Here is a 23,197-nt window from a genome sequence, read left to right on the forward strand (position 1 = left end):
CAACCAATTGTCCAATGGTTCCACAAGTTTCTCCCCCATCCCCCCCTACAGCAACAGCAGATATTGATCAGTGTCCCTCCTCCTCCCATAGTCATGTCTGTCAACTCATTTCACTTCTTTAGTTACCGTGGCATTCTTCACTTCCTGTAGGCCTATGCATGTTGTTTGGATTATGTAGTTAGCAACGGGTAGATTGAGTTTTTTTCTTTTGTTTGTTTCCGCTCTGCTTCTCTCCTTTTGTTTTCTCCATGTTCTTTCTCTATAATCTCCCGTCTTCTCCTCCTCATTTTTGTTACATAAATTTCCCACCATTTCCCACAAATGTTTCTGTCACTTTTCTCCATTCTTACCATCCATCCCTCGACTCTCCTCTTACTTTATCTCTCTATCCCTCCCATCACCCGCATTGTGGCATGCTCTCCTCTCCTGCTTGTAGAGCGTGTGGTCAGTTCAGCCGGGACCAGCTAACCATACTACTGCCCACTGGCCCTGGGGGAAAACGCCAAGTCTCAGCCAGGTCAGTGACAACAGGAGCCAGACCCCGAGCACAAAGAGGACATGAAGACGTTTTCAACATTTGACACTTGATATATCCTACGGGACAGAGCCTCAGCATTCAAAAGTCAGCCAGTAATTCATGAGATAAAATAAATCAAAGCCCTTCTTGTGTTTTTTTCAGTATTATTTATAATAACTTTTCCTCAGGCTTGAACAACATAATCCAGGGAACAGGGGGGTATTGGGTAGAGTGGGGGGCGGATAGAGAGAGGACAGGGTGAGGCAGGCTGGATTAAAGGAAGAGGAATTCATGGTTGGTTAGATGGTGAAAAGCCAGTTGAAAATAGTTTGCTGCCACATAAAGGAGGAAGAGATGAGGGATAAAAGTTGAGGAGGAGAAAGGATGAAATAGAGGTAAATGGGAAAAGAGATTGTGCTGTGTCTTGATAGGCATTTGTAAACAACAAAAGCCCTTGTGGGGACAAATCCAGCTTTTAGAAATTAGAGATAAGAAATAAGATTTCTAGTCAAAAAAAAACAACAAGGATTGGCAATGTAGAGGTGAAAGGCAGTTGGTGTCACTATCAGCATGTGGCTGATAGTGACACCAACTGCCTTTCACCTCTACATTGCTTTCTAAAAGCTGGATTTGTCCCCACAAGGGTTTTTGTTGTTTACAAATGCCGATCAAGACACAGCACAATCTCTTTTCCCATTTACCTCTATTTCATCCTTTCTCCTCCTCAACAGGGGAGGTGGAGGGTAGAGTGAAGAAGGAAAGGAAGAGGCACAAAGTTGAGGCTTAAAGCCAGAGAAATGGAACGGGATGGAAGATGGAGAGATAGAGGGTATGAAAGGAGGTAGGAGAGGAATGGAGGGATTTGAGAGGAGACCTGAAACTACCCGGCCAGACGGCATCAAACACAAGGGCAAGTCCTGATAAGATGCAACAAAGTTACTTTAGGGCTGGTTAATACCTTAATTTGATCATCGTCTCAACCAAATCTTTATAATCTATTTCTCCAAGTCAGGAAATCAACATAGTTTCCTTGGGAGACAGTTGACTAGACAGTTGATCATGCCAGAGACATGAGTCTATTTCTAAGGAACAAGATACTGTGAGAAGACATTTCATCATTGGCCTCATCCTTTATGCAAACATCCACCCGGCAGTAATGTGACTGATGGATGGTCAATCCCAGCAGCCCCCTTGCTACCGCAGAGTTCTTAGTCATTAAATATGATTAACATTTTATTACAGTCCCACTTTCACCTCTCCGCATTATCAGCGGATCAGCGTAATGGCTTTTTAGAGCAATGTCTAAACTAACACCTAGAGAACAAATTAATCATCAGATGCGTGAGTGTGTGTGTGAGAGAGTTCCTTCCTCAACCCTCGGGGCATCTCCACTGAGCAGTCTAGTCACCAGTCTTTACTGTACTGTATGACCAAGCCCGGTGTCACACATCTTTCAGACCACCAAGGAACACACAATTTCTTGCAGTGACACAGTTTTCACATGTAACCTTTATTTACCCCATTGGGTCAATAAAGAACAGATTTTTACGGACGGCTTCGCAAAAAATCCTGAAAAATCACCGTCTCCCATCATGTTAAATGAGAGCTCACAGTCAGTCAAATTTATTCTGCTGTATTTTATGCTGTAGTAGTAAAATCTGGGTAAAGACGACGACCTTCAGCTACGGACTAGCTGCACTGTAGAAAAGAAAAAGGAATGTTGTCGAGAGCGCCTGACAACGACATGTCCTCTTACGCTCTAGCCGCGCTATAGGGGAGTTCTGATGAGCCATGTGATTAAAAACACACACGTGTCAGACCGATGAGCGTCTGACACGTTTGAGGCGAGAGGGGAGAGGCTGAGAATATTTGGACAGTCTTGGAGGCAGGCTGTTGTTGGGTAGAGGAGGGAAGACGGGGAGGAGAGCGTCAGAAGCTGAACTGTCTCCCAACCTCCCAGAGAGAGGGGACCAGAGGGGCCGGGCGAGAAGTGAACCGAATGAGCACACACACACACACACACACACACACACACACACACACAGAAGACGCACTGTGAACACGCATACACACATTCTCTTTCTCTCACAGCACACACACAGACAAACAGGACGCGCTGTGAACTGTGAACATGCATACACACATTCTCTTTCTCTCACAGCACACACACACACAAACAGGACGCGCTGTGAACTGTGAACATGCATACACACATTCTCTCTCTCTCTCTCTCAGGCCTGTCCAAATATGTCATTATTTACATTTGCGATTATAATAAAATGCTCTGCCATTCAGAGCTATAGTGAGTTAGAATTGACATCATTTGGCATTGTTAGCTTTAGTTTCAAGTGAGGTCCCTTTTTGAGTCTGTCAGCAATGGTGGTTTTAGCTCATGATCATATGTTTTTGTTATCTTTATCCCATGACCGAACTTTGTGAACTGCAGTTCTTCCTTTCAGTCATGTATGTAAAATAGAATTGATTGTATCTAGATAAGATAAAATGCAAGATAACGTACCATTTTATGGGGACTCAAGACTATTATACTATCCTTTTCTAGTATATGGTGCGCACAGATGGGACATATCATTTGTTTGTCAATTCATGCATGGTTGGTACATTCTCATCTTGGACAATTTCCACAGAATCAGATATTCATTGAAGGCAGATTATTTTTCCAGTCTCTCTGGACAGTCATCAGCAATACTAATAAAAACAATTGTCGTTTGTTAATTTATTTATTCTAGGCTGCAGTGGCAAATATTCCCCATCTGGAGCTCTGTAATGTTGTCAGGAAGGTAGAAGTATACTGCTGGTAGCTAATGGAATGTGCATTGGCATAACATGAAGAAAGTCTAAAGAAACAAGTCACAGCAAGATCTTTATTTCACCATAAATGAGCCCCAAAACCAAGAAATCTGCCACCTTTTCTTCAGAAATCAAGCGCAAAAAGACAATAGCCCCTTTCACACACGCAGCCTGTTCCGTAAATGTTACGGCACACTGTCATGTGTGAGCAGGAGCCGGTGTGGAAATGCCAGTAAATCAGTTCTGCCGATTTCCCTGCTCAAGATGTTGTAACGTTACTGGTAAAGTTCCGTATCGACCGTATGTGTGAACGATGCCGGAACATTGACACCACAAGCGCAGCCCGTGTATTTATTGGTCATTCCATTTTCTTTTCAGAAACAGAAATTAAAAAATGAAAAACGCATGGTGATTTGATTTTCATTTAAAAATCCACAACTGAAAAACGGAAATAGAAGGCATTTTTCATTTTCCTGGTCAGAAACGGCAGATACAACATTTATAAAGGACTTGTTTTTCATTTTCTTCTTTGTAAAACAGAAAAGAAAATGGCAAGAAAACAATAACGAAAAAGCCCGTTTTGGGACTGAGAGAAGCCGCTGCTGTGCGTCTTTCAGCACCAGGAGAGCGGAAAGGAGAGAGGGAGAGAGAAGGAGCAAAGAGGGAGGCGCTGTTTGATTCAGTAATAAACTTTATTTCTGATAGAAAATATGTTCAAAGACCATTTTACTAATCCATCATCCTGTCTGGAATAATTTCACCTTCCTATTCCTGAGTGCAATATGTGACCTTGAACACATAAAAAATGTACTTTACTGCCTACCAATCAATCATGATTTCTAATCAGCTCAGACTGGTGGACCATTGCTGAAATTCCTACATCATATGCATGACAAACATTTAGCAATTTTGCACCCCTATTCAGCTCAAGGCAAGTTTGCTAGCAACAGACAGTTTTGTTTCACAAGGTATACATACGCTTTTATTCTGCAACCTTAAAATGTCTGGCTTGTTCATTCCCCTTTACTCTTTTTTGGTCTTAAAATGAGTTATTGAAGGTTTGAGAGTTAAAAGTGCAAGGGAAGTCTTTTGTGAAGAAAGTTAAACCACCATGCAGTCTCGTCATCACTGAGCTTTCTGAAAGTGACATTTGCAGCAACCTTTTTAAACATTTGGCCTTTCTTCACAACTCAATCCAGCCTCCCACAAGGCTTATGCAGACCGCTGGCTATCATCCAGCTTTTGGCTTTGTTTTTAATTTTCCTCTCTTACTATCTCTCCATTTAAGTCTCCCCCTCCCTGGATCTCCTCTTTATCCAGAGTGTTTGAAGAGATAGAAAAGCTTGAGTTGGACTGCAAGGAACTGAGCTTCAGTTCCCAGCTACAGCACTTCTTGTGTATATAAAGTATTCTGTACACTCCAAACATCCTAACATCCCATTTACACTGACTCTGAATATCCTCTTATCGTGATAATCCATCATTATATGCAAAGGTGACCACTTCTCTACATAACAATGAGGCTTTCGAGGTGGAAATGTGTTACCAAATTTTCTAATTCTATTGACAGAAACCTCTTTCCAAAGCTCAGAGACGGGTCTTTGTAAAGCCCTGGCCAGACTACAAGACTGTTGAAGTCTTGCGTGTGTAGGGCAGTTCAGACTAAACGCTCGCCGTCTGGTCAGGAAGCTGTTCACGCTAGCCGACGGGACAAAGGTGGGCGTCACACATGAAGACGAGAGATCACACATGACCCCTTCTTTCATTAAAAAACTGTTTACCCTTTCGTCCAGAGCAGTTCACAAAATTACAGTTACAAAATAGGTTACAAAATAGGTGTTGAATTGTTTCTTGCTCCATGTTACAGAAGCTACAGTTACATTTACATAACAAATGCATTTTGAAGTGACATCATTACAAGATTAACATTGATGAGGAATTTTTGTATGAGACTTCTTCTATTTAATTTGTGATTAAATAAAATTAATTGGCCTAGAATCAGCCTTAAAATTGTCTAGTGTGACCCAGCCTTAAGACAAGGAATGCCACAGTCGGACCCAGACAGAGAGAGAGTGGGAGGGAGGAAAAGAAAGAGATCAAAAGAGAGATGTTTTATTCCGAAACTGTTGGTGGGAGTCCTGCAATTAGTCTCGCTCTCTCTGGACTTCTGGGTAAAAGGATGTATGTGTGGCTTTATGAGTGGAAACAAGGAAGGGCTGCCTTCTCACAGGAGGCTCCAAAGGTTAAGTGCTGTTGGCTGGCAGGTTGAGATGGAGGGAAGGATAGTTATAGAAGCTGTTCTTGTCTGTGTGTGTGTGTGTGTCTGTGTGTGTCTGTGTGTGTCTGTGTGTGTCTGTGTGCGCTGGGGAGGGACTGAAAAGGAAGATAGCAGTTGTGTGTCCAGACTCGCACTGCCTGCAGGCTGTCATTTGTGTGTGTGTGTGTGTGTGAAGGTGCATGTGTGCACTCCATATCCAGTTGAAGTGTCCAGACATGATTGTTGAGATCTCTTTGGCCAGGTCCCTTGTCACAGTGATTCTCAACAGACCGAGGTCTGGCAGACATAGTTTGGTGCAAGGCCACACACACACGCATACAGTAGTGTTAGTCTGATAATATTATGCATATTGAAGATAAGGAGAGAAGTGATAAACTGCAAATAACGGTATTATTGCAATTTTACACCAGCCTGATTTGCTCTTGCTAGCCACCAAGTAAAATTGCAGGTCTTACTCACACAACACACACACACACCACTCTGCTACATCAAACTGAATTATAAAAACGTCTGACATATCTGATATCGTAGTTTATGTTAATGTTACATTAACAACAGTAATGTTAACAAAGACCAGCGAAAGCATAGCCCCGATACACACTGTTCTGTTTTGTATGGAGAAAACACGCCAAACCTCGACAAATCATCAGGGTCTCCTGGTAAATTGGGGATATAATATAATGAAATGAAATATAAACCACAAAAAAGTAAATAATTGATTGACTGTGAATAAATTTAAAGGGTATGATGGGCCTTACTGTATTCATGGATGAGTCTCATGACTAATTTATAGATGCTTTTCTGTAAATAGAACCAGCAGTGACATGCTATTCTATTTACTAGTTAAAAAGAAAAAAGGGAAAAAAAGCGGATATTGTGAGGCTGTTGAGTCTCCATTCATCCATTTTGCTAGTACATTAATGGGACCTGATGATGGTATGTCAGCTTTGCCAACATACAGGCGAGGTGCTGCTGGCTGTTTTTGCCGACAAATGGTAAAAGCAGTACAGGACTGAATCATCACTTCAACCCAAGGAAACTGTTGCTTTCAACGACAAAAGAAACTGCCTTTTACTTTTCACTCTTTATAATTTGAAGTAGCTGCCACTGTGTCTGCCCCACACAACTCTGAGTTGCCAGATCGCTGACTAACTCTGAGCTGGCATCCAATCTGATTGGTCAGCAGAAGCACAACAGAGAGGAGAGTGGGCCAGTGGCAGAGCAGAGAGGCTAAGATAACACAGGCTTATCACCAAGTGAGACCAGAAACTTTTTGGGTGCTGGCTGACCAATCAGCTGGCCCAAGTCAATGTCTTACTGGCCCTGGGCATTCGGTCAATCCTTACTGTTGAATCTTTGTTAAAATGGATGTCATATGATTTATTGGTTAAAATATTTACCTAAAGAGTTGAATGGAGTGATTCGGTCATTGCATTTTCGCATTGGATTTGTACATGTAGGGATCTATATTCAGCGTGTGTGTGTGTTCTGTTGTTGTTGTTGTCCTATTATGACACAAAGTCCACATCATATGAGAAAGACAAGCAAGTTGCACCGTTTAATATAAGCTAACAAAGGGCAGTAGGAAGTAAGGGAGGAAGAAAACATAACACTATTTATACACCGGTTAGTTCCGGTCGAGCAATTTGATTGGACAAGAGGCATTCCATGAGTGCTGATATACAGTATAACAGCGCTGGGATGCTGTACTGTATGTATCACTCTGCTTCACAGGTGTTCTAATGTAACCTTGATTAGGCTGCGTTCACACATTGCGTTTTTTAGCAAATATGGATACATTTGACCGTAATTATGAACGGTCGGCCGAGGCGGAAGATTGGGAAGAAAGTAAGCTGAAATCGTCTGTGCTAACCTCAAAGTAGCTAGCTAGCTTGCAGTCGAGAAACAGTTTACCTGTTGCTTGGCAACACTTGGTAGTGGAATCCTGAGGGAACTGTTTTTGTTGTTTTTGTCGTCTCAAATTACCATTACTTGATAATAGCTTTGTTTATACAACTGTTGTATAAAAGCAATATCACACTCGAGGTCGTGCTGTTGTATTGTATATCAGCACGGCTGTGATTATCTTCTACGACCGAATCACAGCCGTGCTGATATACAGTACAACAGCACTCCCTCTCGTGTGATATTGCTTAAATGTCTTAGGGGCTTTGTATGGCTACTCCAGTGAGCTGACTTAGCAGTTGGGGTTTCAATGACCCTCATGTCTACTGTGGCATATAAGCTTAATAGGAACCATAGCCATATGAAATATAGTATAGCGCTGGGTGATGGCGTGCTGGTGATGGCTGTGTATGTTCATAACTAGAGCTCTATAGTTTTGGAGAAGGCACTGTGACAAATACACACACAGACAGATTGACTAGGAGGGAGACCTCTTCCCTGGTCAGTATGTGTGTTTGTGTTGCAATTTTTAAAGAGAGAAGCTCCAAATATAGCATTACTAATACCAGTTAAAACATTCCCTTTGAGAGTACTCATCATATCTGTTAGTAGCCAGCAGTGTGTGGATTATGTGTGAATGGAATTTCATTGCCAATTCACTTTACACCGGCCTTTGATCTGCAAGCACACATTTTCTGTGCCTTATCATGCTGAATGGGAGACTCGGATCTAAAGGAGCTCATTTGAGCCACCGTTTTCGATTAGATTTTTTAATGCGCTCCCAGGATTATTTTTATTTACTATAAGTCTATCATGTATATCTACAATGTTTTCAATGTTTTAATACATGGTTAGCTCAATTGTACAATCTCTCTAGTTTAAGGTAATAATTATTCTGCAACCTTGATATCAGTTTGTACCAAGCACTCATGATCAAACTTTTTGAAAAAAAAGGCTACTCATTTTTTTGTTTTAATTTATTTATAATTTATTCATCCCCCAATAGGGAAATTCTCTTGGACCCTGCTCCCCAACCAGAGGTACAGGGTTGCAGCACCCAGGAGCACGATGAGCTCCCTAACCAATTGGCTATCCTGGTTATATGACTATATTTGGACAGGAACTCATTGTTTCATGTTGTGACTCTATACTCCTGTTATTTTGGATGTGAAATGTCAGTGTCAAGTGACTATGAGTGTAGATTGTCAGTCTAAAAAGCTGACTTTGGAAAGAGTTTGTCTTGTCTTGAAAAAAAAACCAATGGATTTGTTTAATAAATTAATTAAAAAATTGAATGTGTAAGGCACAATATGAAACAACAGTTCAATATGTATGAAAGAGCATGACAAATTCAAATTTATACTATTTATATACAATCTCTACTGGCACTAATGTCTTTTTATAGATGAATTGATACAATATTTGAGAAATTATTAAAAAAAATAATATCAATATATATGCAATATATAACAAATAAGAGGAATATAAGAATCTGAAGAAAGACCACAATGTCACCATATTTATGTGCATTGTAAAAAAAAAAAAACATATTTGTGGATGGAGGTATCATGCGTGCAGAAAATGTGTCTAGAAATATGTATCGACTCATGCAGAGAATGTACAGACACTTTTTTCAGCTAAGAACAAGATGAAGCTAAAGTAGGCACATGGTCATGGTCCCCCTAGTCCAGCCTGCCAAGCTTGGGTGGGCTGCCAATAGTCAGTGGTCCTTGCCGTCCCACTCCACACATCCGTCACACTGTTTTGCTGCAGATTGTTCTGAGTCTTCAGAGATTACCATGAAGGCATTCAGATCTTTAATCTGTAATCCCGTTATCACTGAGTGAATGACATCACGAGCAGCACACGCATCAATTTAGGGCAGGATGTAAACAACAATAATGGTGAATGAAAACTTCCACACCAAGTAATACGGCCACAAGCCCACAGCCAGCAGTTTAGTTTGTGGACTTCTGACACTAACTTGACCCGGATTACTCCATCTAGATTGAAGAAAAACAGCAAGACCTTCTCCTTTCCTCTTACCACTCTGTCCAGTGTATTCCCCTGTAGTCTCGTCTCTGTGAAACACATTAGGATACATCACCGATATTCCCTCTGGGTCCTGACTAAGGCAGTGAACTCATTCATCTTGTTTGCCAGCAGTATCACATTCTCCATGACAATAGATGGAGGGTAAGGTTTAGCTCTTCTCTCTCTCTCACCTTCACCCCTGTTCTCTTCCTTCTCCGTCATGCCAACAGGCTCAATCAGTAGATTCTTTGGACCCAGGACGGCTGCAGGCCCCAGGCCGATCAGCTGCTCATGAGTGCAAGACAGCATATTTTCCTTGTCTAGTTGTTAAGTAAGAAAGTACTAAAAATAAAGAAGAACAAGAAAGAAAGTGACATTTCGTTTAAGCATTTTTTGAGTGCTGAGAAAAATAGAAGAATGATGGGCCAGATACTGTATAACAATCTCGGATTGACCATCATTAAGCTGAAAAAGTTTTGAGACATATTTGAGACAATCGTAGTCATTGAGTATCAAAGCTACTTGTATCACATTTCAGAGGCAAATTGGGAAACAAATTACACAACCAGGCAGGACATGGAGAGCAAAACAGGACCCAGGATGGAATGTTTTGCTACTGAGGGAAAACTTGAACAAGTTTGATACATCAGACAACCTGTAAATCTATATTTGAGATAGTTGAAAGAGATAGATTCATTAATGTAACAATTCCACAGTCCCTGTCTCTAGAACTGCCAATATGTTGCCCAGAATTAAAAAGGTGCAGGTTATTAGAGCACCTGGTGTCGTATGTATGAATTAAATTGAAATTATTTTTATTATAATGAAATAAATTAAAAGAAATGTTTGATACATGTTTATGTGGGAGGAAAATAAAATAGCAAGTTGATGAAAGAGTCATGTTGAAAGTCAGTCTGGCTGCTGAAAGTGGGTAGCCTACCAAATCTTATGTATCGAGTATGGAATGTGAGATTGATAGCAAATGTGGAAGCCCAAATCAACTTTTCAGCATGTCAGTAAGACATGTCTGATGAACCAAACCAATGATTTTGCTGATAAGAGAGTTCCACTTTTCATTGCGAAGAAGGTGAATGTTTTTTTGTCCAATGCAAAGATCCATCAGTCATGATTTCCAGGGATCTGAGTAAAATTTAGCTTTTTTTATTATTTTAAACATGGCAATGATCAATGAATAAGACCTTTAGCCAAAATGTGCTGTGTGTGTTGGATATTTTTTGTAGCATACATACATACATGAGTTGAGTTTGATTAGATCTGATTATCAGACTGAACAGTGTTAAAGGTTTTCATAGATTTAGAAATATTTGAAGAGATATTCATCATTGTTTAGAGCAGAGTAGATTTTATCAACAAGTTGTGGGACAGCCATATCTGTGGAACAATGCTTTCTAAATCCATACTGATAATCATACAGAATGGAATGAGCGTTCAGAGGCTTCAGGATTCTGTTGTACACCAGCTTTTACTGAATCTTTGAAAAACATCTAACAATGGAGATACTGAGGATTTGAAATTATGTTGGATCCCCAAACGTAAACAGGGGAATGACTTTGAGGTCTTTAAGAATGACTCCACTTTCCAGTGGTTTGAGAATATATATGTTAATGGATTGATAAATGAAGGATACACCTTAGTTACATGAAATGAACTGATATCACCTTGACCTGCAAAATGCACAATTTCCAAACGGTTACATGCTCACAATAATGCGACTATAGCCAATACTGCGATTAAGGCAATAATCTGATTGATCTTTTTACATGATTGCATTAATTGACAACTCACCATAATAATCCCGTTTACATGACTGAAGTATTTATTTCGATTATGCAGAGAGAATTGTGGAAATTTGATTTTTTTTTTAATTAATATTATTTGTTTTCTTGTAATTGTTTTAACCAAAACAATTACAGCCTTGATTCTGCTCTACCACATCATGTTGTTTGTCACAGCCACGCCATAGACAAACAACGGCGTTACTTTTGCGAGACTCGTTGGAATTGGAAAGAAGGTGACGACACATGCAGTTGTTGCTCCCCAGCAACCCGGTGCTTTCAGATGAGGATACAGACTGAGGATTGGTGGGAACGGGTAGTCCTGAGGGAGTTCAGTGATGTAGAGTGAAGAAAGAACTTAAGAATGGAGGAGGAGGAAAATCCTCTGTCTAACTTGCCGAATCTGCTGGCGACGATGTCTGTGTCTAGCAAAAATAACAGCCGCCATAGTGAAAGTCAGTCTGACCCAAAGAGAGGTCTATTTAACAGTGTGATCCCATTGTGCAATTAAAAGTACAAGATTTTGCGTGCGCTACTTTTTCTACAGGGGTGCAAACTGCAAGATGTTTTATGAATTGATCTCAAAGCCTAATTTGCATGACCAAAACCACAAGTCATTCATATTTGCACAATAATTACATGCAAAATATATTTATAAGGAGCACTAGCACAGTCAACTCGCCTTTTACTGTGCCATGAACAACGCCCATAGCGCACGGTTCATGAATGGCGAAGGCTCCTTTTTCCCCATTGCGGGCGTTTGCGCATGCGGTAACACATCGTGAGTCAGGGTCTCAGTCTGGAGCCAGGTTGTCAGTTTTAGCTTTTGGAGAGTCCAAAAAGTCTACAAAGTCCACTTCAAGCAGTCTTTTGAACAGTAAACAGGGACTATATACCTAATTAGCAGTCAGGCTCGGATTTAATTATACTTACCGTGATTCAAAACCTTCACTGAAACTTCCAAATAAGAGAAATTAGATGGAGAGTCAGACTCCATTTTAAATCATTTTGATTTCCGTGAAAAGGGAGAAAGATGGATAAAAGCTTTAATTAAGTTTTGATCTTTGGGCAAGGTATCAAACAGAATCTCTGTGACCATAGACAGTAATTACCAAATGGTTTTAGAGATATAAGTGAATAATTGGAAAGCAAACTTAGCATGGACGTAGATAAAAAGCTACCAATGAATAATTTTATAGGCCAATCCAATTATACAAGGTACAGTGATGAATGAAGGCTTTACAGACACGAATACACATCAATTCTCTGCGATACAGTCTCCAACATTACCACAATCAAGCACTGGCATAAAAGTGTCAGCAGCCAGGCCTTCACAAAAGAAACAATGATTTTTCTGTTCTGAATATGTGGCCTGAATGAATTAATATTATTAAGTACTTATAATATTACATTATTCGATGGTAACAATAAGTGGACGATTTTATGGCCTGTATTTCAAAGCCTCTGTGATGCAATGGATGTTGGGACAGCATCGTTTCATCTTCAGTAGCTCAACTACTTACTAACTTACTATGACAAGTTGTAGGGACAGACGTAGGAACAGTTGGGTTGAGAACGAGTGGGTTTAATGAAATATTTTTGATTACATATTTAAGATTCAGCAAAGTGAGATGCAGCGACAGAGGAATTAATTGGGGTGAAGTGGGGTTACATAGTTGGAGCTGTTCACTCTGAACATGGTGTTCTGACTGACTTGGGTTAATCACACAAGGGACTGCATCTTTTGAAGCTGTGGCTAGGAAGGGACAGGGATGCTTCGACAGTAGTGGGAAGGGACCTGGAAACTCTGTATTTGGGGGTGAATGAACCTGGAAATTCTGGAGCTGAGTGAGGGAGGAATATAGCAACTCTGGATATAAGACTGGGAAGGGACCTGGCATCTCTGGAAGTAGGTCTGGAGGAGAGAGCTGACATCTCTGGAAATTGAGATGTGAAGACAATGATGATGAATGATTTTCTTGATCTTCGCAACCTGTAATGTTATGTTTGACTGCTTTAGCCTTAGGAAGGAGTTACACGCCCTTGTTATTTAGATATAGATCTCTCATTTAGTAAATAGGAATATTTCTGTGGAAAGCCATTGACACATCAGGGATGAGTGCACATCAGTGTTGTTACCTGTGATGATATCAAGAGGAACATCCAGACTTGGAAACAGAAAAAACAGATGGTGGTGCAGGATATTTTTCAGCTGCCTTAGGCGCAACTGTCAGCGTTGCAGGGGCCACAAAACCTTTCTTAAGCTTTTACTCATTAGTTCCAGTGTGTGTGATATATTTAGCTCCTCACAGTTTATCCTCAGAAATCAGAGTTGTGGGACACAATTTTTTCTCATTTTGGAAATTGGGCAAAATATATTTGCCATTTATATATGTACCATTGGAATCATGCAATGCATCTCATTCTCAGCAAAATTGGCATACTCATTGATTGCATAAGAATTGGAAGCACTGCTGCTTGAAACAGGAATGGGTGCTTGGGCTCTTCAAAGGTGGGATGAGGAACAGAGGAGCAGGACTTATCAGTGGTAGGAGGAGGAGTGGAGGACGTACAGCATCATTGGTAGGAAGAGGATTGGAAGAGTAGGGTTCTTCACTGAGTGTGGAAGGGATAGGCTCAGGAGATGTGAGAAATTATACTGTGATGAAGCACATGTTCTTTATGCTAACAGCCTCATCTCTGCAAAAGTTCTCTTGTGATTGCAGCAAGCTCTCATCATATCATATGTAAATCCTACAAACCCCTTTACTGAGAACTTCAACTTATTCTTAATTTGGCAGATCTTGTCCAATAGATGCAAATCCTTTTTCTTTTTTGTTTTGAGATGGGCCAATTTCTTTCTTGTGCAAATCTTATCAGGTTTTTGTAAATGGTCTTCACTATTTTAAGGGTATAAAAAGTACTTATGGAGTTGAAAGTGCTAGCCACTGCTAGTTGAGTTTGTGTTAGTTCACAGGCTGAGGCAGATAATAGGCTGCCTCCTCAACAGCAGTGTGACTAATCCCATGGACCATATGTCAGCGGCTTGTCAAGCCCAGAGCCAGTGCAGCAAATGGACTGAGCCATGAAGGACAGGATAATGTAGACACACTGTGCATCCATGTGTAAGGAGTCTTTGAGCTTTTGGGTTTTTACTTCTTTTAAGATTGTGTTAGTAGAGGATAGGCTGTTTAGCATACTGTCTGTATCTGGTTGTGATTTGCCATAGGAATATTGATAGAAGAGCAGTGGTTGCTAAGTTGAAAATCGAATGGATTGAATCAGCCACTGTAACTAGATAAGAAAGTTGAGGATAAACAGACAGGAGGACAAGAGAAGACAAGTTTCACACAACTACCAAGTTATAGTGAGTTTTGAAGCGGGATAGAGAAAAGAGGAGAGGAGATGTAGCAAGATGGACAGAGAGGCATGGAAGCAGCTTTAGACCGTTCAGGACAGATGGATGGCATGGTGCCAGTGACTGACTGACACAGAGGGGTGGTCAGTCAGTCGGTGCCCAGGGCAGAGCAGAGAAGTATGAGGTACAGAGGGTGATGGCATGCCAGGCCGTGCCACACCGCCATGTGGCTAACTATAACCTGCTCTCATTCCAGGAGACAGCAGCGGATGCAGGGAGGAGGAGGAGGAGGAGGTGGAGGAGGGAAGAACCAAATTCAGCAACTACAACCACAGTCACCACAGCACCAGAGGGATCAATCCCAGCAACAATCTCCAAACCAGCAACAGCAGCAGAATTTAACGGAGCAATTGGGAGATAACAAAAACAATGGTAGTGGCAGGCCCCCTCGTCAGTATCAAGGAGTGCATGGGCAGCAGCGCCAAGGAGGGCCCCCACACCACGGGTACAGCCAGAACCGCCGTTGGCACCACAACCAGAAAGGGCAGGGGCATGGACAGACAAACCCTATGGGCGACAGAGGAGTACCGCCAAGAACAACCAAAGAGACTGAGAATGTAAGAACGGGTGAGGAGCAGAGCAAACCACCGCAGGAGCCTAAAGATTGCAGCAGTAAGAGTCCCAGTGAATCGCCCAGATCTTGGTCAACAGCCAATCAAAACTCCTGCCGAAACCAGACGGTTAATCAGGAATCTCCCAGCCCTCCAGGAAGTGGGAAGGCGAGCGAGGGCCAGTCGGAGCAGCCCAAAATCAACTTGCTGCAGTCGTCAAAGGAGAGGCTGAGGAGGAGACTAAAGGACAAGGTAGAGGAAAGCTGCTTACTGCCTGTCAGTCAGCATTAGAGCAATCAGGACACGCATGTGCACACGCGCACACACACACAACCATGTAGTGTTGTAATTACTTTCATTATGTTCAGACACTATCATTCATATACAGACATGCAGACACAAACATGCTCATGTTACACTGATCTTTGCTTTAGCCACTTACTCTACACTTTGCTTAGTTATTTAGCATTCAGACCGACACACACTCTGACTGTGTTTGCTTGGTTGGTAGGGAGGGGAGTGCATGTTCTCACTGAGGAGGTGAAGTAGCTGAAGCAGCATTTGCTAACAGTTTTTGATGTTTTCTGCTGTGTGCACTAAACTAGCTAGCCGGCTGACTGTGTTGCTGTTTTCAGCTTCCTCTCTCTACAACTAACTCATTACCACCAGGGGTGGTTTGATTTGACAACACAGGACTCCCTGCAGGCAACAAGGCAGGGATCAATAAACATATCCTCAAAGACACCAAAACTCAGGGAAAACTAACAGAAATGTTGCACGTTCAGAAGAAACTCTGGGGACATGGTGTGAATCCTGGATCTAGCTTATGTTCAGTTAGGCCATACTCATAGGGCAGCAAAGTAGCATCGGATAGCATAGGATTTTCGTAGCACTTTCACCACATCATTCTAAATGTGTGTAGAACTACCTAATTCATACTAATCTGGTCAAAATGTTGTGTGTTGTGCTTTACCTGTCCTTAACAACATTTTCTTTGGGATGTGGATGCTGGGAATGTGTTATAATTTATAGCCAGACCACTGAACCAAGATAAGATCCAGCATATTGGTTACGTTTTATAAGCCATTGATTAGGTTTCATATCCTATTGATTATGTTGTATATTATTGACATGTTGTAAGTGGTTATTTCCTCTCCAAGGGGGGTTTACTCCATGTACATGGAAAAGAAAATAAGCCTAATTTATCATGCATGATGCACAAACTTGTATAGGAAGCAGTTTAACTATATGCAATCTACCACATTTCAACAGCAAATTAGATTGTCCTGAGTCTTTACATACTTTTGGTATATATATTTTGTGTTTTAAGTAAGTGTAAGCCGAATAATTCAATTTTTGGCATTTTATAGACTAAATGATTAATCGATGAATTGAAAAAATAATCGATAGATTAATCGATAATGAAAGTAATCGTTAGTTGCAGCCCTAAAAGGAACATACATGAAACTTAAGATTCATAGTAATGTTATGCAGTTTCAAATATAGACATTGGTCATGACCTGTTATTTATTTATTTAAGTACAGGTACTCCTTGGAAAAAAATGTCACCGCAGAATTGAGGAAACCTCTACAAACTCCAAATTTAATTTACTTTAATTTAGTTTACCTAAGTATTAGGTCTAATCGACTTGCCTCATCACCCATCATACTATCTGCCAGCATCTTCTTACAGAACCAGTTTTCCTAACCAACAGTCTTCAAAATTACTCTCAGACTAGGGTCAAACATCTGTTAAAACTGAATATCGTACCCTCTCCCACCATCTCCTCTAATTACCTATCCTCTCCGTCCCCTGCCGGCAGGAGGAGGCGTGTGTGGAGGCGGCAGGCGCCGGGCCCCAGCGCATGGACCGGCTGGTGGAGCTTCTCAACAGCATGAGGAGCAACAGCAGCGGGGTGGAGCAGCAGCTGGCCTCTTTCATGGAGGAGGCCCAGTGCTCGGCACGCTCCGAGGAAACGCTGGCCCAGGTGGTCAGCACAATCTATTCCAAGGCCGTGTCGGACCGGAGCTTCGCCACCACGGCCGCCAAGCTCTGTGACAAGATGGCGCTGTTCATGGTGGAGGGGACCAAGTTCAGATCGCTGCTCCTCAACATGCTGCAGGTGAGAGGGCTGGGAGGTCTGAGGTGTTTGAGCTCCTGTATGAAGCAATTTTGTTAATCTGAATAAATCTGTAAGTGTGAGTAGGAGAGGACTGTAATTATGTAAAATTGGATTCAATATTATAATTCATCTGTCCCTCAGTGCCTCATCCCACTTAAAGAATTATATATCTGGGGTGTCTCTGTGCAAATATATGGAGAATATACATGGCAGTGTTTTCAGCATGGCTATTGATTTCAGGATAACTATTATTAGCAGATTTTACTAAACTGTACTCTAACTGTTTTCTAAAGAAGTAAACAGACACAGAAAGTGGATCTTGAAGTCGTATCTGTAGTCACACCTCCGTACTGTAGATGGTGCAGAGAGAGAGAGAGATGCTGCCACTCCACACTTTCCTCATCTCTCCCTCAAGTAATTTCTTCAGCATTCAGACAAATTAGACTCATTAATTTCATGTAGCTACTTTGCATGCATTTTCATTAGTTCACACAATGTTCACCATTGACACCATTAATTTGATGATGGGTTCCTTGCCAGGTGCCAAACTAGCTTACTTATCTCTCCTGTAGATACAATTTGCAGCTGAATCTAGATAAGCTACTCTGTTCCTTGCTGCTGGAGACTGGGGACTGATTGTGCAATAAGCTGTCATCTTGCTAATGAGCCAGTGTTAGCTACTGTCTTGTTTAGGAATGAACACCCTGACATGGTGATCTCTATTCCGGTATGTCCCAGTAATTCTCAGCAAATCTGACGCACGGGCCGTTAATATGTTTTCACAAGTCTGTGCAGCACCAGTATTGCGAATTCCGTCTCAGTGAATCTCTTGTTATTTTCACTTTTGAGTCAGACAAGAGTCTTGTCTTCTGAAAATAGTCCTTTGCCGATAGATATCATTTTAATCAACACCATTCACAGAAGCTTGTTATGCAAATGCATTTGTGGAACTCAAATTGTCGGCTGCATTACAGTTTGATGTCGAACTTCTCACTAGCCTTGTGCTGTTTGGCATTAGGTTCTACTCTGCATGTATGCTATCATTAGCAACAGTCTATTTAGCTAGTGGCCCTTGATGGTTTATGGTTTTTAGAACACCAGGTGTATATTTGTATATATTTCAACAAAATCCTCTCGGTAATGGTTTCATTCAACCTTAGTCTTGTGAGAAAGCAAGAGTCCTAGCAGGTGGAAACCAGCTGTGCGTGTGTGATGTTGTAAATGTCAGTGAGCAAAGGAGCTAATGAAGACACCCTGGGGAGAGAGACCCCGATTGTGCCCCCTCACCCTGTACCCCCACCCACCACCCTCCCATTTAACCATATAGTTCCAGTCTTGCACCTATGATCAAAATATCCTCTCAGCCATTCCATGTTTCAGTGCCTCTATCCCCTTCCCTCTCCCCCTCCTCCTCCCTCATGAGCTCTCTATTCCCATGCTCACCCGTCTTATCATCTCCCCTCACCCAGAACAACACGGGCCAGCGCCTCGCTGCTTTCTCCCTGCTCACTTCCTCTCTCTCCCCCCTGCTCCTCCCCTCCGCCCCTCACTCCCTCGCTCCATCCTGAGAGCCAGACAGCCTCACCAGAGCAGCAGACTGCCTGAAAGTAGGCAAACAAGACACGCATGTACACACACACACGCAAAACCCCCCACTTGCTGTCTTCAGATGACGTGCCAGATCTAAATGTTAACCCTCCTGCTGCGTCACCATACCGCCTCCTTTTACCTCTTCTCACTCCTGTCTCCTTCTCCTGCTGCTGCTGCTCTTTTCCCTGCCATCTTTAATTTTGCCACCCCTCCGTCCCTCACCTTTTTCCCCAGACGCTTGCAGTAGGCCCCTTCCATTTTCTGTCCTCCTTTCTTTTCTCTTTCTTTCCCCGTTCAGACCGTCTCTCCCTTCAGATGCTGGGATTTCCATCCCAGCCACAGCAGTGGTGAATTCTGCCTTAATCCTTTCCCTCTTTTCGCCACCTTTTATTTATTCCCTTCTCCCTAGAAGTATGGTCCTCCTGTTCTCTGTATGTCTTTCTCCCACTCATTTCTGCTTACACCCTCTTCCCAGCCGGCGTGGACCCCCTCCTCGTGTTTGACATTTGGGCTTAATGCTTTAAATCATTCTAAATGTCATAAGAGGGCTCACCAAGGCCTTCATTAATGATGTATGTTGCTGCCAGACCCTTGTTCCCTCAATATGGGGGCAATTAGTCTGTGACCACTTCGCTTATTAATAGGGAGGCAGCGGGGTTTGTTGTTGCTTTGATTAAATATAGCCAGCATGTTATCTGCTATGCTGTTCATTTAGGCCGAGAAGAGCATTTAGTATTTTTTTGGTGATGCTGTTAGCACCTTCCCCATCTTCTTCTTCCTTGTCTTTTTTTTTTGTCTGTGTGTCTTTCTTTAGCATAGGCTTTTATCTGCGCCTGACTTTGCTCTCCTTTGTGTTTCCTCTCCTGTGTGGGTTTGTCCTAGCCTGGTAAGCCCATCCTGATCACGTGACCTCACATTCTGTTTCGCTCCACGGGTCAGTCTGGACTTCCAGCCGCCCACATCGATTTCTTGAAATTACAATGTAACCGGGCCAATCAGGGACTGCGTCGTAGTTGATGACGTAACCTGGTCAATCAGGGACTGCGTCGTAGTTGATGACGTGAAATACAGGCCGCCGCTGGCAAAACGGTAATGGCGTCTCCCGAAGCAATGAGCGTTAACGTTAACATTAGTAGAGTAAACACAGCCATAAGTGCAGTTATTGCAGAAATAGACTCAACAACAGTTAAACAAGAACAAGAGTATGCACTAGCAGAGTTTCTCGGTGGAAAAGACGTTTTCGCCGTTCTTCCGACTGGATTTGAATTTGGATTGGCTGATTGGCTGAAGGAGTTCGTCTGTCAAGGCAAGTACTCCCGCAAGTACTCCCGCCCACATCGATGTTGGCGGCTGGAAGTCCAGACTGATCCGTGGAGCGAAACAGAATGTGAGGTCACGTGATCAGGATGGTCTTACCAGGCTAGGTTTGTCCAAGTGTCCAACTGTGAAGTTATTTTGTAAGAAACGTGTGTGTTATGCTTCTTTGTCACAGTGTTGAGGTGTCACTCGGACCCTTTCAGCTGCATATTCTGTGTGTATGTCCATACACATGAGTATATCCACGGTTTGTATGATGGCATACACATTTAAGCATGGCTCCAGTCTAGTTGTGTGTGCATGTCTGTTTCCAGTGCAGTTCAGAGTGTACACAGTAAGGCAGTACAGTCTAGAAGAGAAAGAACCAGAAAGAGTTGGCCTAACTCTGCACAAACTTTCAATTTAACCTGGCTTATAACATCTCTGCGAGTGCGCTTCATGCATTAACCCATATTAACCCCAACACTTTTACAACACTGACACAGTTCACTACACTGCCCTTCACTTCCAAACTGAATTAACATATTCTCCTCTTCTCTGTGGCAGATAAAAGAAAGAATTCGTTTAATGTGTTTTTCAACTCCTTTTTGGCTTTAAGTACTTTTAGCGGCGAGGTTAATACGTGCACCACCTACAATAATTCCCATCAGAGAGATAGTAAAGATGTTAATGGTGATTAATGGTTCTGCCGGTAGAAACAGTTTACCGCTACTGCTGATGAATTTATTACACACTTAAACAGCTGCCTACCTACCGCCTACTTCTAACTTGAATTACACAGATCCACAAAAGCACAAAGGCTGCATAGATTCTACTGTTTCAGCTTTCTTCTCCTCCGCTCCAAAAGCAGTGTATTTTCCAAACTGAATCTATTTTTGTCTTCCTCTCGGTCTCTCTCCCTCCTTTTCTCCTATCTCTCTCTCTCTCTCTCTCTCTCTCTCTCTCTCTCTCTCTCTCTCTCTCTATCTATCTATCTATCTATCTATCTATCTATCTATCTATCTATCTATCTATCTATCTATCTCGCTCTCCCCCCACAGAGGGACTTTGCCCGTCGGGAGGAGCTCCAGCAGTCAGATGTGGAGAGGTGGTTGGGTTTCATCACCTTCTTGTGTGAGGTGTTTGGTACCATGAGGAGCAGCGCCGGGGAGCCATTCAGGGTGCTGGTCTGTCCCATCTACACCTGCCTACGAGAGGTCGGTATCTACTTTAGTGCAGATCTACACCTTTGTTATCCATAATTGATGGTTGATCTTCCCCCTCCACACGTGCCAGTGAGAGGGCAACGTCTGGCTTAAATGTCTGTAAACTGTGTGTGTGCTTTAGATCGTGTGGTGTGAGTCCTCACTCCTCCACATCTACACTTGTTCCCTCTCTGCTCATACAATACAGCTGTTTCATGCATGAGCAGCGAAGCACAAAGACGGCGTTTCCTCTTTTTGGCCAGACCGAGTCTAGACTCTAGACACCAGTGGGTTTGGTTAGTGGTCCAGACAGACGGGGCACGGGCGTAACATCATCAACGGTTCCAGTAAAACACCTGACCCCAGGTTCAGTTCCCGTCAGCTGGCTCTGGCTCTCTTGCACAGAGTCCCGTGGTCGCCATGGAAACCACTTAGCCACAGCAGACATAGCATGATACAGAAGTGGTTTCTAACAGATGGGATATTGAAAGGGGAAGGGAGTGAAGGGCTGGGGGAGGAAGAAAGAGAGAGGAGAAGAGGTGAGGGAAACGGAGGAGAGTGGGGTCAGGCTGACAGTTATAGCAGTGGCAATTTCCTCATGGCATGACAGTAGAGAGGAGAGCAGGAGAGAGACTGAGACAGACGACAGGATTGGGGAGGGAAAATGATTTCATGTGCAGTCAGAGTTTGAGAGGGAGAAAGGAGTATGGGTAGGGTTGAGGCAAGCGCCAGGCAGTTTTACCACCCATGCCCACACCTCTGCCAGTTTGGCACACACCACACACACCCTCCGTCTCTCTAACAAACACACACACACACTCACACACCACCCACACCCTGTCTGAGTGTATGCCCAGTGCATTATCTCAGCTTGTTAAAAGGCTTGGCAACACGAACAAGGGTGTGGACATACAGCATAACCACACTCAGACACACACGTCGTACACACACACACGCGTCCACCTCAACACCTTCACATTCTAGCAACGACAGCATGACATTTAACCAATTCTGAATGATGCTTGAGGTCATAACACACTTGTGAACAAAGGCACAGATGTGGGTGAGAGGTCAAAATGTTTGTGTAATTGTATGTGTCCATTCGTGTGTGTACGTGTGTGTGTGTGTGTGTGTGTGTGTGTGTGTGTGTGTGTGTGTGCATGATTGTGTGCTTGTTTAGCAATACAGTATTTCCCCGAGCCTTTGTTCCTGATTTTGATGTCTGCTGTTTTGACTGTCTTGTTCTGACACGTAGCTGTTGGCTTCCAGCTATAGGCTGCACTGTTATGTGTGTATGTCTTTCTGTGTGTGTGTGTGTGTGTGCGTGCGTGCGTGCGTGCGTGTGTGGGTGTGTGTGTGTGTATATGTATTTGTTTGTGTGTGCAAGCATTTGCGCCTGCACGTGTGCGTACGCCTGTACACTTTGCAGCGGCTGCCTTCTGTAGTTGTAGCCTGCAGAACAGGATTAGGTAACAACTCTAGGTGTGTGAGGAAGTGTGTCTGGGTGTACATGACAGCTGTATAGGTAGAGCAGATTAATGGGCAATGATCTCATCTCATCCATTCATGAGTGACAGGCCATTAGAAGATACTAGTGCAGTGCCCGTTCGCCCCGCTGAATGCACAGAGCGCTGTTCGCCCCGCCCCGCTGCTGCACAGAGCGCTGTTCGCCCCGC

At 42.8% G+C, this 23,197-nt stretch overlaps 1 protein-coding gene across 1 annotated transcript in view; it reads left to right on the forward strand.

Moving 5' to 3' along the window:
- ctif (CBP80/20-dependent translation initiation factor) overlaps positions 1-23,197 on the forward strand; it is an 80,839-nt gene that overhangs the window by 46,671 nt on the left and 10,971 nt on the right. Inside the window, exons 9-12 of the mRNA XM_071896760.2 lie at positions 437-517; positions 14,953-15,559; positions 17,131-17,430; positions 21,378-21,533. Coding sequence (XP_071752861.2) covers positions 437-517; positions 14,953-15,559; positions 17,131-17,430; positions 21,378-21,533 — 1,144 coding nt within the window. The remainder of the gene's footprint in view (positions 1-436; positions 518-14,952; positions 15,560-17,130; positions 17,431-21,377; positions 21,534-23,197) is intronic.

Source organism: Centroberyx gerrardi, chromosome 2 (assembly GCF_048128805.1).
Source record: "Centroberyx gerrardi isolate f3 chromosome 2, fCenGer3.hap1.cur.20231027, whole genome shotgun sequence".
Classification (NCBI taxonomy): Eukaryota; Metazoa; Chordata; class Actinopteri; order Beryciformes; family Berycidae; genus Centroberyx; species Centroberyx gerrardi.